General features: G+C 42.7%; 1 protein-coding gene across 2 annotated transcripts in view; it reads left to right on the top strand.

The window, feature by feature from the left end:
- Positions 1-19053, top strand: part of ZNF335 (zinc finger protein 335) — a 176766-nt gene that overhangs the window by 101197 nt on the left and 56516 nt on the right. For both annotated transcript variants that reach the window (XM_077251693.1, XM_077251692.1), the window contains exons 3-6: positions 2129-2330; positions 6477-6551; positions 13276-13494; positions 18377-18481. In XM_077251693.1, coding sequence (XP_077107808.1) covers positions 2129-2330; positions 6477-6551; positions 13276-13494; positions 18377-18481 — 601 coding nt within the window. The remainder of the gene's footprint in view (positions 1-2128; positions 2331-6476; positions 6552-13275; positions 13495-18376; positions 18482-19053) is intronic.

Here is a 19053-nt window from a genome sequence, read left to right as displayed (position 1 = left end):
TGATTATTACTGCCTGGACTACTTGGAACTTCCTTTATACACCAACTCTGCCCCTCCTGCGATAAGCAGCTCACTGTCAATAGACAACATACACAGAACGCCTGGTGTGGGTGGGGGAAGTGTTATGAGCTCTGCTGCATTCTACATCTAAGAACTGTTTTCTATCTATTTTATCACAACTGCTACACCCAGTAAACTAAGTGATCGCTAGAATCAGGATCTGTTTTATTACATTGATGGTGGCCCGATTCTAACGCATCGGGTATTCTAGAATATGTATGTATGTATGTATGTATATAGCAGCCACACAGTATATAGCACAGGCCACATAGTATATAGGAGCCATGTAGTATATAGCAGACATACTACGTGGCCTGTGCTATATACTATGTGGCTGCTATAAACATACATACATACTGTAGAATACCCAATGCGTTAATACAGCCCAAACAGTATATAACACAGCCCACGCAGTATATAGCACAGGCGACGTAGTATATAACACAGGCCACGCAGTATATAACACAGGGCACGTAGTATATAACACAGGGCACGTAGTATATAACACAGCCCACGTAGTATATAACACAGCCCACGCAGTATATAACATTGCCCACATAGTATGTAGCACAGCCCACGCAGTATATAGCAGCCCACGCAGTATATAGCAGCCCACGCAGTATATAACGCAGCCCACGCAGTATATAGCAGCCCACGCAGTATATAGCAGCCCACGCAGTATATAGCAGCCAACGCAGTATATAGCAGCCCACGCAGTATAAGCCCACGCAGTATATAGCAGCCCACACAGTATATAGCAGCCCACGCAGTATATAGCAGCCCACGCAGTATACAGCAGCCATGTAGTATCTAACATTGCCCACATAGTATATAGCACAGCCCACGCAGTATCTAGCAGCCATGTAGTATATAACACAGCCCTCATAGTATTTAGCAGTGTGGGCACCATATCCCTGTTAAAAAAAATAATTAAAATAAAAAATTGTTATATACTCACCCGCAGGGATCCAGCGAAGTCCTGGCAATGCGCCCTGCTGCCGCCATCTTCCGTTCCCAGGATGCATTGCGAAATTACCCAGAAGACTTAGCGGTCTCGCGAGACCGCTAAGTCTTCTGGGTAATTTCGCAATGCATCTCTGGGAACGGAAGATGGCGGCGGGTGCGAGCGCATTGTCCGACGACAGAAGGTGAGAAATTGAGAATAGCCGTTTTTTTGTTTTTTTATTATTTTTAACATACATCTTTTTACTATTGATGCCGCTTAGGGAGCATCAATAGTAAAAAGTTGGGGACACACAGGGTTAATAGCAGCGATAACGGAGTGCGTTACCCGTGGCATAACGCGGTCTGTTACCGCTGGTATTAACCCCAAGTTTGCGGTGACTGGAGGGGAGTATGCGGGCGCCGGGCAGTGACTGCAGGGGAGTAGGGAGGGACTAATCGGACTGTGCCCGTCGCTGATTGGTTGCGGCAGCCATGACAGGCAGCTGGCGAGACCAATCAGCGACGCGTGATTTCCGTGACGGAAGTTGCAGCCAGAAAGACGGAAGTACCCCTTAGACAATTATATATATAGATGGTGCTCACAGATGAGGTAGCAAAAAGCTGCTGACAGATTCCCTATCAACGTTACCAGCCCTAAATGTATCTTGTCTAGTTTTCCTAAGTACCTGGTTGTCTCATGTAAATTCAGATACCTGATAGCCGTAACAGAAACATTTGAAGCAACATTAGATAAAAGAATCTTATCGTTTTTCTCCACATGTTGATTAGCTGTAATACCAGACAAAGCCCACCGATCCTTGAAGATGTTTTCCCATTAAATAGAATGAGAAAAATGACCTGTAAAAATAGATGTGCTCTTGTGTAGATTTGTTAAAAAGAAACTTGTCAGTGAAAGCTTGTTGATAACCACTATGGCTTCCACCAGATCTCTCACAAGGGCCGTCACCCTGATTTCCTTGAGTCCTAGATGGAAACTCTACTTAGAGAGCAGCTTTGGACTTGGTAGATTTATGACTCACAGTTCTTATCCCTACGTGGATAATGGTGGTCACAGTTTGCTTGTATTCGCTTATTCACTTTACTATGTATGTGGACTTTTTAGGGAGTAGTATCGAACACGCAGAACCTTCCTTGCCAGCCTGAAGCCTGCTCTGTACCTGGGGTATGCAGCATATGTCAGTCCATCCTTACCCAGACTCATCGGCCTGTGATTATACCTTCTGAATTCCCGGCAAACACCTATCCTGCCAACGCGGCTGTGGATCGAATTATACATGGCTCAATCAACCCTCAGCTTATTCAAGGTAAGGGGAAAAAAATCCAATTTTTTTAATCAGTTCATTCCATCATTTATATGTACGATTATTGTCAGCCACACTGTGAGTCAGAAGAACTTGTTCCAAGTGTGCCTCCAGCCGCCAGTCTAAGTTTGTCCCTGTGTGACCTCTGCCGTTCTGCAGTTCAGAGTGTTCAGAGTGTTGATGGAGCTCTAGCCTCTGTGACCCGTCAGCTCAGTGATGAAGGATATGCATGCATACCACACTAAAAAAAACCTCAGGATCTTGTGGTGGAAAAAAATGCTTAAATATTTCCCAACAAAACAATGTAATCTACAGAGGACTATTGATGAGGTGAAGAGGAATGCTAGGCAAGTGCTGCCCTGACGTACAGTTGCATCTTGCACAATGTGTGATGGCTACGAAAAGTCTCAAATGATTCATTTTCAATCAAAATATTAAAGGGGTTGCATCGTCAACTCAGCCCGTGTCCATATTTTTTTAACAGGAGAGATTATTGTAAGAGCTAAATCACTGAGTTGCTTTGTACGTCTCAAGCCTACAAAGGTCTATATGGCTTGCACGTAACACTACATTTCCTGTGCCGCATAAAAAATGCCTGACTGATCAAATCGGTTGTTTTCGGGGCCTGTGGGAGTGAGACATGGGATGATCAGTGGTCTCCTTCTGAAAGGGGTTCTGTCATGCCTCGGATCAATCCGCGATCCTTTTCTGTCAGCGTCTGTGTCCGCTGAGCCACAGGAGGTTCCCTCGCTGTCTGGGTGCTGATTCCCTTTTACCTTTGTCCATTTCTTTCAGACAGCAGGTATTTCTAATTTGTTGTCTAGTCTGTCCTATCACACTGTAGGTGCTACTATTTAAACCTCCCTCCTGCTTCTCTGCTGGTGATAGTCTTCAGTGGTTTCTGCCTGGAGTTCTCGTCTTACTTCCGAGTAACTAGGCCAGGCAGGTAAGTGTACTTCTGGGATTTCTTTCTTATGCTGCACTCTCCTTTAGTTCAGGAGGTACGTGATACACCTGACGGCCTTTCAGGGAACCAGGTCCAAATTGTCTTCTCTAGTTTTACCTTCAGGGTTTATCCAGGTTGCGCTGGAGCCACTGGGGCCTGCATTACTGGATACTGTAGTATGTACAGGAACCAGGTGAGATTTGTGCAGTTTTTTCATAGTTAGATCCTTTACCCCCGTGTTTACTACCTCACTGATTGTAACTAGTAAGAATACAAATATACAGTGAAGAGCAAAAGGGTAAGAATGTTTTGAACTTTTGATTTTCAGGCTCCATATCTGTCCATCCACTATTGCCTTGAGACTGCTATCATTTTATAGGCAATCATCTTGGCTATATCACACATGAATTTGACTTGCAACTATTTAGAATATGATTAGTTATGCAGATTATTTTCATATCACTTCAGTGTTATTTTTTTCACTCATGGTGGTTGAAAAATGTTTTTCTTCCTGTATTCTACAAAATACAACCTGTTCTCACATTCCCTAATAGCTCAGTGTATTAATAGGTTGATTCCCAAGTGAAAGGTCACTGGTTCGAATCGAGGAGCAGCCATGAAGAAGATTTCCCCAGAAAAGAGGAACAGCATTATCCAGCTCATCGATGGCAGTCTCTCGGGCAAAAAAATTACCAAACTCCATGTGAGTGCTATGACAATTGGAAGATTACGAAATGAAGTCCATCTATCCTTTTAAAAGCCAAGAGGTGGACGTCCAGGGAAAATATCAGTCAACAAGATGGCTCAGCACACGTTCTATCCATTGTGGCGTGACAAACACGGCAGTGAATGTGGCTCGTATACTTCATAATAGTGTGATCACAGACGTCTATGCAAGCACCGTGCGACGTACGTTACACAAGTCTGGAATGGTGGGCCTAAAAAAGGTGAAGAAGCCTCAACTTCAATATTCGCATAAGAAGCGTTGGCTTGAGTTTGCAAAAACGTACGAAAAATGACCAGAAAAAGATTGGAAACGGGTGATTTGGAGCGATGAGACAAAAGTACACTAGGCTCTGATGGGTGCAAATCGGTCTGGAAGAAACGAGGGAAAAAGGGGCTAATGACATCAACCCAATCGGATACTTGTGGGTAGAGTTGAAGAAAAAACTGTATACATACCCAAGTGAGTCGACCAGTATGCACCAACTATGGGAACACATAGAAGAGACCTGGGATCAGATTTCAATAGAGACATTTTTGAATCTGACTGAGAGCATGCCCAGAAGGATTCAGGAAGTGTTAAAGGCCAAAGGTTAATTTACAAAATACTAACAAAATAATAATAATTACAATTTAGATTTTTAGGAGCAAAACGGTAACCATTCAGTGAAGTTACAAGAATCTGCATAACTAATCATATGCAAAATAGTTCTAGGTCAAATTTATGTATGAGTTATCCAAGATGATTGTCTATAAAATTATGGCCGTCTCACGTTGGAAGCAGTAATGGATAGTGAGATATGGAGCCTGAAAGCCAAAAGTTCAAAACATCGTTACCCTTTTGCTCCTCAGTGTAAAAAATAGAATAAAATCTGATAATAATAATAATAATTTTTATTTATATAGCGCCAACATATTCCGCAGCGCTTTACAACTTATAGAGGGGACCTGTACAGACAATAGACATTACAGCATAACAAATCACAGTTCAAAACAGATACCAGGAGGAATGATAAAGTATATATAAATCTACTAAACACATGAACACAAATATATTCACATATAGAACCAACTTGTGAAGAAATCTAGAGAAGTGTGTGAATGGCGGATAGGGAAATAGCGATGGTGACAACATTGGGACTGTGTATAAGAATGCAACAATTGGCCATCAATATACACAGCAAAGCAACGTGAAATCTGTACTTCTATACAGGAGTTTATAATCTTTTAATAACACAAGTATTTGCTCCAATGGGTATATTATAGCAAACTAAGAGGCGTTAGAATAAGATTCAAGAGTTAAGCCAACCATACACATTAGATGGCTGTTGGCTGTACGATGCTTTGGCCGATCGTTTATCCAATAGCTGCTTCTGCTGTCTCTCCCATACACAGGAGCGCTCGCTTAGACAAGCACTCATGTGTTCTATAAGAAGGCCGCCAACAGACATCTCTGCTGGCAGCTTGTCTCCAGCTGACCTTAGTGAATGGCAGTCCAAAATTAGACAGGCTTGATCAGCATCACAGGCTTGATCGGCATTTCCTTCAGCGATCAGTTGGCCGGTGCCCCCATAAACATTAGAGTGTTGGCTGAACCGTTTATGTTGGTGGCTTCGGTTGATATTACTCTAAACGATAATGCCTAGGCTCAAGATGATGGTCTACCAGCTTCATTTCGCAAGTGTCACATTTTTTGCCTCCCCAAACATACTCGTAGTAATAGGAGAGCATATATTTGGTTAGAGAGTATTGTATCTTCTGAAAAAGTGTGGATCCCTCCCAGATCAGGTCATTCTGTAGACAACTAAAACTTTCATGTGATGCAATACTCCCTCGATACGATAAAACTCCCAATGTAAATGGAATACTGGTTCTCATAAACTTTCCTTTGACTTTCTCATTGAGAAAAGAAGTTTATATGCAGCCTACGGTTAATTGTCTCATAAAAATGATAGGAAAAATTGGCCCTTTGTTCTTTTAGAGAGAATGTTTATTCTTAAAAGGTTTGTAAAATTACAAACGTGTTCTTAAAATGGGCTATTGTATCAGCACTTACCTAAAGCACAGACTTTCTCATGCATACAAAGTAAAAAATGTCGCTTTAAGGTACTGGCAATCCATCATGCACACTTAGGTCTGATTATACCAAAGATATGTCATATATTAATATAATAATATATTTATTTTGATCTCTTGGATCAGATGACACAGGTCAAGGAGCCTTTATGTTTTACTGACAAATTTTGGCAAAATATTCATTTTTTTCTCATTTTAATTTGTGCTGTAGAATTTTGATAGTGCTCTTAACTTCCCATTCTCGAGATACTTTATTGGATGGGACAACCCCCGTAAGAGCATCATGCCAGACCAATATTCTATGATCATGTGACCAGACATCTGATGGATCATGTCAGAAACATTGTAATTTTATTTGTCAGATGTGTACATGTAGAGTAAATTAGACAAATTCTACATTTCAGGCTGTATTGTTACAAGTACCGAGGGCAGAAATTCTGAAATCACCCAGTATCTGATCCTTCAGGAACCTGAGGGCGGTAAGGAAAAAATATGTTATTTTTGGTAAAAATACAGTGAAGGTCCATATTTCACGGACGTTGGTAGTGTCTAATGTGAAATCTCGTACTTTCTGTGATACAACCTGATTATGCCTTCATCTTTTTCAGTTTATTCTGTGCAGAGTATCAATAATTGTCAATGAGCAGGATGATTCTAGCAGATCTTGTTGTTTTTGTTAATAACATTTATGAATTAGGCTGTATGGTGTGATGCTAGTCACTACTCACAAACAAAAGGTAGTTAAGAGATCCGAGGTCAAAAGCCAGGAGGGTATGTCATAGACGGGGCGAGACAAAGGCGTAGTCAGGTAACAGTCCAAGGTCAGAATTCCAAAAATGTACCGGATCACGACAAAAGGGCTAGGCGAACGGATGGTCAAGTTAATTCCAAGGTCGAGCAGCAAAGATCAGAGTACGAGAGTAGGAGCACAGAGCAAACACGCATCTCTTGAGCAAAGCTACATTTGGCAGCAATCTAAGGCAGAGAGCTGGTAACTACTCTGAAAGAGACACATGGACAGCGTCGGACTGGAGCACCTTGGGCCCACCAGAGAAAATCATTCTTGGGGCTCACTATGTAGCTACGTAGAAATAGATACAAGACCACCAATTGTGTGGTAAAAAGCGCTAATATAAGGGTATAATATAAGGTAGATCACGTCTTAATTATGTAGCAATTGTTGGGGTAGCCCCCTCATAGAATATAATGTAGCCCCCTCATAGAATATAATGCAGTCCCCTCTCATAGAATATAATGCAGCACCCCACAAAATATAACGCAACCCCCTCAGGTATAACGCAGTCCCCACCATAGAATATAATGTAGCACCCTCATAGGGTATAATGCAGCCCCCCTCATATAGTATAATGCAGCCCACCACAGAATATAATGTAGTCCCCTGAGAGAATGCAGCCCCACCACAGAATATAATGCAGCCCCCCCATAGAGTATAAGAGTATACTGTAGCCCCCTCATATAGTATGATGTAGCCCCCCATAATTTAATGTAGTCCCCTGAGAATAATGCAGTCCCCCCACAGAATATAATGTAGCCCCTTTATAAAGTATAATGCAGCCCCTCTCCACCCCCATCATTGTCCTCATCACCACCTCCATCATTGCCTTCTCCCCACCACTCCTATCATTCTCCCCACCACCTCCATCACTGCCCATTCTACCACCTGCATCATTGCCTCGTCCCCACCATCATTGTCCATTTCATCACCTCCATCATCACCTCCATCATTGCCTCCCCCCACCATCATTGCCCATCACCTCCATCATTGCCTCCCCCAACTACCATTATTGCCCATTTCATCACCTCCATCATTGCCCATCACTTCCATCATTGCCTCCCCTCACCTCCATCATTGCCTCCCCTCACCTCCATCATTGCCTCCCCACCACCACCATTGCCCATCACCTCCATCATTGTCTTCCCCACCATCATTGCCTCCCCACCATCATTGCCTATCACCTCCATCGTCTCCCCCACCATCATTGCCCATCACTTCCATGATTGCCTCCCCTCACCTCCATCATTGCCTCACCACCACCATTGCCCATCACCTCCATCATTGTCTTCCTCCCCACCATCATTGCCCATCACTTCAATCATTGTCTCCCCCACCACCATCATTGCCCCTCACCTCCATCATTGCCTCCCCACCACCACCATCATTGGCCATCACCTCCATCATTGTCTTCCCCCCACCATCATTGCCCATCACCTTCATCATTGTCTCCCCCCACCACCATCATTGCCCATCACCACACACACACACACTCTCACACACACACAGGCACGCACACTCACTCTCACACACACGCAGGCACACACACTCACACACACGCGCAGGCACACATACACTCTCACACACGCAGGCACACACACTCACACACACGCAGGCACACTCTCACACACACACACGCAGGCACACACTCTCGCACACACGCACACACACACGCAGGCACACAGCACAGCTCACCTCCCGTAGCAGCAGCTCATCCCAGCAGCCTCTTCCTTCGCTGGAAGCTTTCTGACTGAGACAGCGCGCTGGATGATGATGTCATCCATCTGGGCTGTCTCAGACAGGAAACAGGCTGCCGGGAGGTGAGCTGCTCTGTGTGCCTGCGTGTGTGTGTGTGTGCAGTGCTGTGTGTGTGTGCGTGTGTATGTGTGTGGTGCTTGGGTGGAGCTTTACATGGGGGCAGTGTTAGCTGCAGCCTGCGGCTAACGCTGTCTGCTATTAAAGAGAAATGGTATTCACGCCTCTCCACGCCCATAGGGGCGTGGGGAAGTGTGAATATTCATTTTGCTTTAGCAGCGGGGACAGGATCCTGTCTCCAGCTGCTGCCACTGGCACAGGGCGGGCCCCCTTGACTCAGGGGCCCCATAGCCACTGGCTGGGGGCCCCTGGAGCAGTGGGGGCCCTAGGCAGCTGCTGGCCAGTATGCCAGCAGGTGTCAGTACCTGGGCCCACCGTAGAATCCTCCGGTTCTCCGGTGGGCCAGTCTGAGCCTGCACATGGCTGAAGCTCTGGCACATCCTGGTCCTGATTGGACGATTAAACTGTCACTCATGATACTGACAGCTCAGCACGCCCCAGCATCCGATTGGACGGCTGACCTGTCAATCACTGTTCTGACATCTCAGCATGCCCCTGTTCTAGATTGGACTGGCAGATCTGTCATTCACTGCGTCCAGACACACTGATAGGCGGAATTGTGATAAATGGGTTATCTTGGGTTACTTTGTAAGAATTCAATTGTACGGTAGATGACTTACTAATATATAGTAGTCCAATTAGCCCAGGTGTCCCTGTTCTTCTGTAAGCTGCTTTATTCTGGGTTCTATTGAAAGCAACAGTCATCTGACCCTCTTTACACACAATCATTTGCTTTCCTATCCCAACTATAGGGCTGGATGCTTGGTGGCCAGGACCCAGTAGGAAGCAGCTATCAGCTTAGTGGTCTACTAGAAAGTCAGATAACTTAGTAATATAGATCAAATTAGTACCTTATCTAAGATATTATCTAAAGATCATTTTGCTATATATTGCCTACATCATGGCTCGGAAAGACTCCCATGGAAAGAATGGAGACAGAAGCATGTGCATGTCCGCCTCTTCACTTAGGAATTGGACAGTGTGTCGTTTTTTTGTTAGATAGATGGCTGTTCCACTATTGGACCTTCATTTCATAACTAGTTCACATTCTAGAAATGTCCCAGATGGGCACAACTCTTTTAAAGCTGTGTATAGTCAGTAGTAAGCATGTAGATAGTTTCAAGATAGCAGCATGATGGTTTTTCTCCAGGATAAAGGCAAAGTGAAAATGTTGTTTTTGTTTAGCAACAAAGTATTAGAGTTCGGATTTATAGAGACTTTATTATATGCCATATACATGACACATTGTGCTCAGAGCTTGAATCTTTTTGACCAAATGAGCAAAACTCCTGTTTTCTCAGGTACTACAATTTATGAACATATGAATAATAACCTAAACCTACTTTTACTTACTTACCAAGTACATGGGTGTGTTTCCTAGCATCTCAGCTTCCTTCTTTACAAGGTGGATTTTAGGGGTAAGGTATCTAGACATTACTTAGTGACACCGCCATTAGATTCAATAGAAGCACACAGGTCTAAATTGCTTTCCCTCAGGACATTTAACGTACGGTAACTATGACTAGTACACCAAATATATGCCTATGAGGAATAATCCACAATTGTGGGAATTCTATTGATTGGATGGATTGGAAACAAAGTAAAATTCAACTTGTCTATGAATTGTAAGATGGTGAAATATTTAAAGGGGCTAGTTGTTCTAGATGTTTGGAACAACCTCCCTGCAAACTTCCTTCAAAAACTGTGCAAGTTTACCTAGAAGACTACAGTGGCATGTAACGGTTTGGGCACCCCTGGTCAAAATTGCTGTTATTGTGAAGTTAAGCAAGATGAAGATGAAATTATCTCTAAAAGGTCTAAAGTTAAAGATGACATATTTCCTTTGTATTTTAGGCAAAAAAGCATATATTTTCACTTACGGACTGCAAACTATGTCCTACGAGGAACTGTTAAAGGATCTAGGAATGTTTAGCTTGCAAAAAAGAAAGCTAGAAGGAAACTTAATAGCTGTCTACAAATATCTGAAGGGATGTCACAGTGTAGGGGGATCATCCTTTTTCTCATTTTCACACAGGAGCACAAGAAGCAATGGAATGAAACTGAAAGGGAGAAGGTACAGATTAGATATTAGAAAAAACGTCTTAGCAGTGACGTGATCAGTGAGTGTAACAGGCTGCCACAAGAAGTGGTAAGTCTTCAATCAAAGGCATCTGTCTGAGAAGGTTTAGTGAATCCTGCATTGAGCAGGGGGTTGGGCACGACGTCCTTAGAGGTCCCTTCCAACTCTAACATTCTATGATTCTATGACTTTTCCATTTTAAAAATTACAAAAAGGAAAATGTAACAGTTTTGGCACTCTTGGAGATTTGTGTGCTCAGATAACTTTGACCAAGGTTTCAGACCTAAGTTATCCTGTTATGGTTATGGCTTGTTCACTATCATGGTTAGTAAAGGCCAGGTGGTGCAAATTTCACAGCTTTATAAAAGCCCAGCCTCCTTTAACCTTGTGCCAAAAATCAGCAGCCATGAGTTCTTCTAAGCAGCTGCATAGCTCTTTGAAAATGGTGGCGACCCACAAAGCAGGAGAAGGCTATAACAAGATAGCACAGTGTTTTCAAGTTGCCCTTTCCTCAGTTGGAAATGTAATTAAGAAATTGCAGCTAACAAGAACAGTGGAGGTCAAGATAAGGTCTGGAAGACCAAACTAAATTTCAACAAGAGCTGCTCGTACAATTGCTAGAGTGACATGTCAGAACCCCCACATGACTGCAAAAGACTTCCAGAAAGTTTTAGCAGATTATGGATGTGGTACATTGTTCTACTGTTCAGAGGCACTTGCACAAATATGGCCTTCATGTAAGGATCATCAGATGAAAACCTCTCCTGCGTTCCCACCATAAAATTCTGTGTCAGAGCAAAGAATATCTAAACAATCCTGAGGTATTTTGGATACAAGTCCGACTCTTTGGCCACAATCACCTAAGGTATATGTGGAAACAAAAGGGCACAGAAGTTTAGGAAAATAACATCTTTCCAAACATTAAGCATAGCAGTGGATAAATCATGATTTATGTTTGTTTTGCAGACAATGTCATGGAGAACATTTCACGGGTAGAGGGAAGAATGGATTCAATGACACTTCAACACATTTGTGATGCAAACATAACACTATCTGTGAAAAAAGCTGTAATTGAAAAGAGGATGGCTTCCACAAGTGGATAATGATCCTAAACACATGTGAAAACCCACAATAGACTACCTCAAAAGGTGCAAACTGAAGGTTTTACAATGGCCCTCACAGTCCCCTGATCTGAATTTCATTGAAAATCTGTGGCTAGACTTCAAAATAGCAGTGCATGCAAGACGACCCAGAAATATCACAGAACTGGAAGAATTTTCCAAGGAATAATGGATGAAAATCCCTCAAACAAAATTTAAAAGACTTTTGGCTAGCTACAAAACGTGTTTGCAAGCTGTAATACTTTCAAAAAGGCCACTAGGTACTTACCATGCAGGGTGGCCAAACTTTTGCATCGGCCCATTTTCCTTTTTGTAATTTTTAAAATGTAAAAGATGAAAATATATATAGATTTTTTTTGCCTAAAATACAAAGGAAATGTGTCATTTTTAACGTTAGGCTTTTTAGAGATCATTCCATCTTCAACTTGCTTAATTGTTCACAATAATAGTAATTTTGACCTGGGGTGCCCAAACTATTACATGCCACCGTACCACTGTAGATGCTGTTTAGAAGGCAAAAGCTGCTCACACCAAATCTTAATGCAGTTTAGATTACTCTTTCATATACTCACATTTTTATCAATTAACAAAACGCAAGGTAATTTACCCTTTTTTTTTTTTTAAGCATTCTTACTTTGCAGCATATTTTCCACACTTTGTGTGTATGTGCGTGTGTAATAAAATCATCTATTATTTATTTAAGAAGATGCTAACCTTTCTGGCCTCCTGCCATTTTAGCACCACCACTTTAGTTGATCCCGCCAGTCTCTTTACCTTCCTGCAGATGATCACATTTTGTCTATACACACTTGTGGCGGCCAGTCACTGCCATTAGTGATATCATGCTGTGTAAGTGTGTGTATATAGACATCACCACTGATTCCTGCCTTTGACCACAATGCTAATTCATTGTGTTCTACAGTTTAATTTCCTGAGCTTATCATCAACTCGTACCAAGTTTTTTTTTTTAGGACCCAATCAAAGGGCTTAAAAAGATACAGGAGGCCGAGGTGTGATCTATCCTAAATGATCATACGTGTAAATAATAGCTACACATTGGATACGATCTACCTCGCCTACCATGGAAGATTCCATTTGGGTCTGAAACCCCATGATATTACTGGAGAACGGGGTGTAGCATAAAAGAGATGCAATGACTAAACTTGAGAAGCTGTGGGTAAAACCTCTTCACAGCCAGATGTAGAGAATTGTGCTGCAGTAAGTGGAGAGGGGAGGTTTTCAGATGGGATGGGGACCATTGTGTATTGTATTTACACTGCAAAATTGAAAGAAACAAATTATTTGTGTGAAACCTATTTTTCATTATTTTGCAGTCCCATCTAGTTACCCGCTGACTGTGAGTCCTGTTGCTGTCAAAGAGAGATCCCCGTCACGGTCATCCGGTGCTCCAGAATTAGTGCCTGACTTAGAAGCTCTTGAAGGGATGATGGAGGTAGTAGTGGTTCAGCAGTATAAGTGCAAAATGTGCCAATACAAGAGTACGTCCAAGTCAACGCTCCTCCGCCATGTGAAAGAGCGTCACATCCAGTCAGGTAAGGCACTCCTTTACATTCAGAGGAACATCAAAAAGTTCCAGAAGGTCAGGATATGATGGCATATTCAGTTTTACAATTTGCAGTGCCTTTATGTCACTGCCAGCACAGTAACATCACACTTCAATTTACGTACAATTTTGAATAGTTAGTATCACAGCCCCCAAAACACCTACCACAATGTGCTTTCCCAAGTGGCATAATATTTAGCATATAATCCTTGCTTGTTTTCTATCTACCTCCACCCCTTCTTCTATGATTGACAGCTCTGACTTTATAGAGCCAGAGAAGGGTGGAGATAGATGGAAACCAAGCAGGTGGGAAAGTGTATATAAATCATTGGCCACACCAAGTGTGCACCGAGTACCTGTACTTGGCTGCAACAGTCATTCTGTGCTGACAGAGTCCATTTAACCCCTTAACGACCGCCGATATGCCTTTATCAGCGGTAGTTAAGGGTACTTAAACCACAGCGCCGTTAATTAACGGCGCTGTGGAAAAAGTGTATAGCGCCCCCCCAGAGTCGAATTTTCTCCGGGGTCTTGGCTGCCGGGGGTAGCCGAGACCCCAGAGAACATGATTCAGGTCGTTTTTCACCGAAGTACTCGGCAGTACTCGGCAGATCTCGGGGTCTCGGCTGTCGGGGGGTAGCCGAGACACCAAAGAACATAATTCAAGTCGGTTCTTACCGACCCGGTTTTGCGATTGCCGCTACTGACAGTGTAGCAGTGGCCACAAAAAAAAAAGAAAAGGAAAGTCTGATGTGCCATGTAATATCTCTCTCCTCTGATGTGTTCACACAGAGAAGAGAGAAATAGGGTCCCTGATCGCCCCCCCCCCATACTCACTAGTGTCTCCCGGTGCTCCTCGGCCCTCCTTCCTCCGGTGGGCGCCGCCATCTTTATCAGGGAAAAAATGGCGGGCGCGTGCGCAGTGCACCCGCCCAGATCTGCCCGCAGGCACCCGGCAACAATAGGAAGATTTTTCCTATTGGTTCATTTTGGTCACTGTGATAAACCCTATCACAGTGATCAAAATAAAAAAAATAGTAAATAACCCCCCCTTTTATCACCCCCTTAGTTAGGGAAAAATAATAAAACAAAGAAAATTTATTTATTTCCATTTTCCCATTAGGGTTGGGGCTAAAATTAGGGTTAGGGTTGAGGCTAAAATTAGGGATAGGGTTGAGGCTAAAATTAGGGATAGGGTTGGGGCTACTAAAATTAGGGTTAGGGTTGGGGCTAAAATTAGCGTTAGGGTAAGGCTTCTTTTACACTTACCGTGGTTTTGCGTCCCGTTTTCGCAGTCCTAATAGATTTCTAAGGGGCCACGATAATTCCACAGAGCGCCGTATGGCCGTGAGGGCCGTATTTACGGCTGTGAAAAAAATATCAAGCCTGCTCAATATTTTTCACAGCTAACGGACACGGCCCCCATTGTAATTCAACGGCGGTCCGCAAAACCGGAAGTCATTGTGCACCGCAAAAACAATCTTCCGTTGTTTTTGCAGTGGACCATGACTTCCAGTTTTGCAGACCGCCGTTTTTTTTTTTCCAATACTTTTGCCATAGTATTGCAAACCCAAAAAACGGCAATCCGAACGTTTTTTATGGTCCATTATTGCGGCAGACCGTGAAAATTTGCTTCAATACAGCCCACACAAAAAAGCCCGCAATAACGGGCCGCAAAAAAACCGGTAAGTGTAAGAGAAGCCTTAGGTTTGGGATTAGGGTTAGGCTTGGGATTAGAGTTAGGGTTAGGTTTGGGATTAGGGTTATGGGTGTGTTGGGATGAGGGTTAGGTTTGTAGTTAGGGTTGAGATTAGGGTTAGGGGTGTGTTGGGGTTAGGGTTGTGATTAGGGTTATGGTTAGGGTTGGGATTAGGGTTAAGAGTGTGTTGGGGTTAGGGTTGGAGTTAGAATTGGGGGTTTCCGCTGTTTAGGTACATCAGGGGGTCTCCAAACGCGACATGACTCCACCATTGATTTCAGCCAATTTTGCGTTGAAAAAGTCAAATGGTGCTCCCTCCCTTCTGAGCTCTGCTGTGCACCCAAACAGTGGTTTACCCCAACATATGGGGCTTCAGCGTACTCAGGACTAATTGGACAACAACTTTTGGGGTCCAGTTTCTCCTGTTACCCTTGGGAAAATAAAACAAACTGGGGCTAAAAAATCATTTTTGTGGAAAAAAAAAAAAAAAAAAGATTTTTTTATTTCCATGGCTCTGCGTTATAAACTTTTGTGAAGCATTTGGGCATTCAAAGTGCTTACCACACATCTAGATAAGCTTCTTGGGGGGTCTAGTTCCCAAAATGTGGGGGGTTTCTACTGTTTAGGCACATCAGGGGCTCTGCAAACACAACATGACGCCCGCAGACTATTGCATCAAAGTCTGCATTCCAAAACGACGCTCCTTCCCTTCCGAGCTCTGCCATGCACCCAAACAGTGGTCCTCCCCCACATAAGGGGTATCAACATACTCAGGGCAAATTCATCAACAATCTTCATGGTCCAATTTCTCCTATTACCCTTGTGAAAGTAAAAATTTTGGGGTGAAAAGATCATTTTTGTGGAAAAAATATTATTTCTTATTTTCACGGCTCTACGTTATAAACTTTTGTGAAGCACTTTGGGGTTCATAGTGCTCACCACACATCTAGATAAGCTCCTTGGGGGTCTATTTTCCAAAATGGGGTCACTTGTGGGGGTTTTTTTATCGTTCCATCAAAGTCTGCATTTTAAAACGTCACTACTTCCCTTCCGAGCCCCGCTGTGTGCCCAAACAGTGGTGTCCCCCCCCCCCCCAACTTATGGGGTATCGGCGTACTCAGGACAAACTGGACAACAACTTTTGGGGTCCAATTTCTCCTGTTACCCTTGTGAAAGTAAATAATTGTGGGCTAAAAAAATCATTTTTGAGGAAAAAAAAATATTTTTTATTTTCACGGCTCTACGTTATAAACTTCTGCACTTGGGGGTTCAAAGTGCTCACCACACATCTAGATAAGTTCCTTAAGGGGTCTAGTTTCCAAAATGGTGTCAGTTGTGGTGGTTTCCACTGTTTAGGTACATCGGGGGCTTTCAAAATGCAACATGGTGTCCGTTCCAGCCAATTCTGCATTGAAAATGTCAAACGGCACTCCTTCTCTTTCCATATCTTCCATGTGCCCAAACAGTGGTTTACCCGCACATATGGGGTATCGGCGTACTCAGGACAAATTGCACAATATCTTTGGTTGTCTAATTTCTCCTGTTACTATTGAGAAAATAAAAATTTGGGGTGAAAAGATTATTTTTGTGGAAAAAATAAGATTTTTGATTTTCACGGCTCTATGTTATAAACTTCAGTGAAGCACTTGGGGGGTTCTAAGGGCTCACCACACATCTAGATAAGTTCCTTACGGGGTCTAGTTTCCAAAATGGTGTCCCATGTGGGGGTTCCCACTGTTTAGGCACATCAGGGGCTCTCCAAACGCGACATGGTGTCAAATCTCAATTCCAGCCAATTCAGTTGATAAAGTCAAACGGCGCTCCTTCTCTTCCAAGCTATGCCGTGCGCCCAAACAGTGGTTTACCCCAACAAATGGGGTATCGGCGTATTCAGAAGAAATTGCACAACACATTTTGTGGTTCATTTTCTTTTTTTACACTTGTGAAAAAAAAAAAAAAAATGGTTCTGGAGTAAAATGTTTGTAAAAAAAAAGTTATATGTTAATTTTTTACTTCCAAATTGCTTCACTTCCTGTGAAGCACGTAAAGGGTTCATAAAATTCTTGAATGTAGTTTTGAGCACCTTGAGGGGTGTGGTTTTTAGAATGGTGTCACTTTTGGGTATTTCTGTCATGAACACCCCTCAAAGTGACTTTAAATGTGAGGTGGTCCCTAAAAGAAAGTTTCCAAAATTGTGCTGATGTAAAGTTGACATGTGGGAAATGTTATTTATTAGGTATTTTGTGTGACATATCTCTCTGATTTAAGGGCATAAAAATTAAAAGTTTGAAAATTGCAAAATTTTAAATTTTTTTGCCATATTTCCATTTTTTTCATAAATAAACGCAAGTAATATCGAAGAAATTTTACCACTAACATGACGTACAATATGTCATTAAAAAACATTCTCAGAATCCGCGAGATCCGTTAAAGCATTTCAGAGTTATAACCTCATAAAGTGACAGTGGTAAGAATTGTAAAAATTGGCTTGGTCATTAAGTACCAAATTGGTTCTGTCACTAAGGGGTTAAAGAGGTTGTCTTATGTTTATTCTTCAGGTGCTCACTGCTCCCCTGTCTACTGGCTTTCTGGTTGCTCCTGAAGAGTTCAGACAGCTTCATGACCTGCACGCGCTCCAATTCTGCTAGCAGAGGTGGCTTTGTCTCTGCAGCATTGGGGGAGCACAGGGGCGCTGAAGATGGTCAGAGCCAACAAACCTGCTAGCTTCGCAGCAGAACTTGCAAGCTGTACAACAAACGGCTGCAGGCGTGCGCTCCATGCCTAGGAAACTGGCCACTACAGAGGTGGTTGTAGCCTAGAGAGTGGGTTGTAACCGACCTAATTAGATATACCTCTGTTGGGCAAAGAGAGGATTTTTAATACAAGAAAAATTGCAGACGTGATTGTGTTTACCCTACCTTAATGCATGAGGTTTCCTGTCATATCTTGCAATAAAATTCCGAACACAGGAGATCTCCAATATTAGAAAAGTTTGTTTATTCTTGTCTCAGCTCCTTATGTTGCACTTCTTCATAACCTGGTGGCCATTTATTCTCAGCTGTTATCAGAGAGTATTAATCATCTATAAGTGATGAATGTGGTGCTGTGCCGATGATCCTCATCCACGTAATTTTTGTATAGGTACATTTTATCACTTGTTTGTTTTTTTTAGCTTATAAAGATGAAAAAACAATCCGCAAATTGGTACGACCAAGAGAAGAGGACGACGAAGAGGAAGATGATATTATGGATGCTGGAGCAATAGATGATCCTAATGGTAAGAAATATTATGTTCTGATTTGAGGTTTTATACAGGGAACTTTTAAAAGCTTTGTATATCTTTGCATGGAATTTTTTGGGGGGGTCATTTGCTTCCTAAATACAAGATTATGCAACCATCTAATAGTCTACATTCAAATTTTTCTACAATTTTGCTGCTTCTGATGTCTGTCAGTCATCTATGTACCTAAGTGAGCTACAAAACTATCCCAAATCCATAAGGGCTCCTGGTTGTGACGACTCTCTGCTGCTCCCTCTCTTCTCAGTGTTAGAGATAGCAGCAGGGCTGGGGGAGACTGTTATACACAGATCTGCGGTGTGGAGAGGGCACAAAATGTTTACTCTCATCGAGAAACTAGATAACATAAGGAGGAAAGTTCATGAGAAGGATACAAGTGCAGGGTACAACCTGTGCTGATATGAGCAGAGAAACAAACGCAGACCTCACATGCAGCCCATATTATATATTGGATAACCATATTGGATTAATCTACACAATGCATAACCCTGGTCTGGAAACTGAAGACCACAGACTGAAACGTTTGCTAATTTTTTTACATAAATGTAACC

The sequence above is a fragment of the Ranitomeya variabilis genome, chromosome 4 (genome assembly GCF_051348905.1).
Source record: "Ranitomeya variabilis isolate aRanVar5 chromosome 4, aRanVar5.hap1, whole genome shotgun sequence".
In the NCBI taxonomy this organism is placed as follows: domain Eukaryota; kingdom Metazoa; phylum Chordata; class Amphibia; order Anura; family Dendrobatidae; genus Ranitomeya; species Ranitomeya variabilis.
This window is presented reverse-complemented; position numbering and strand designations above follow the sequence as displayed.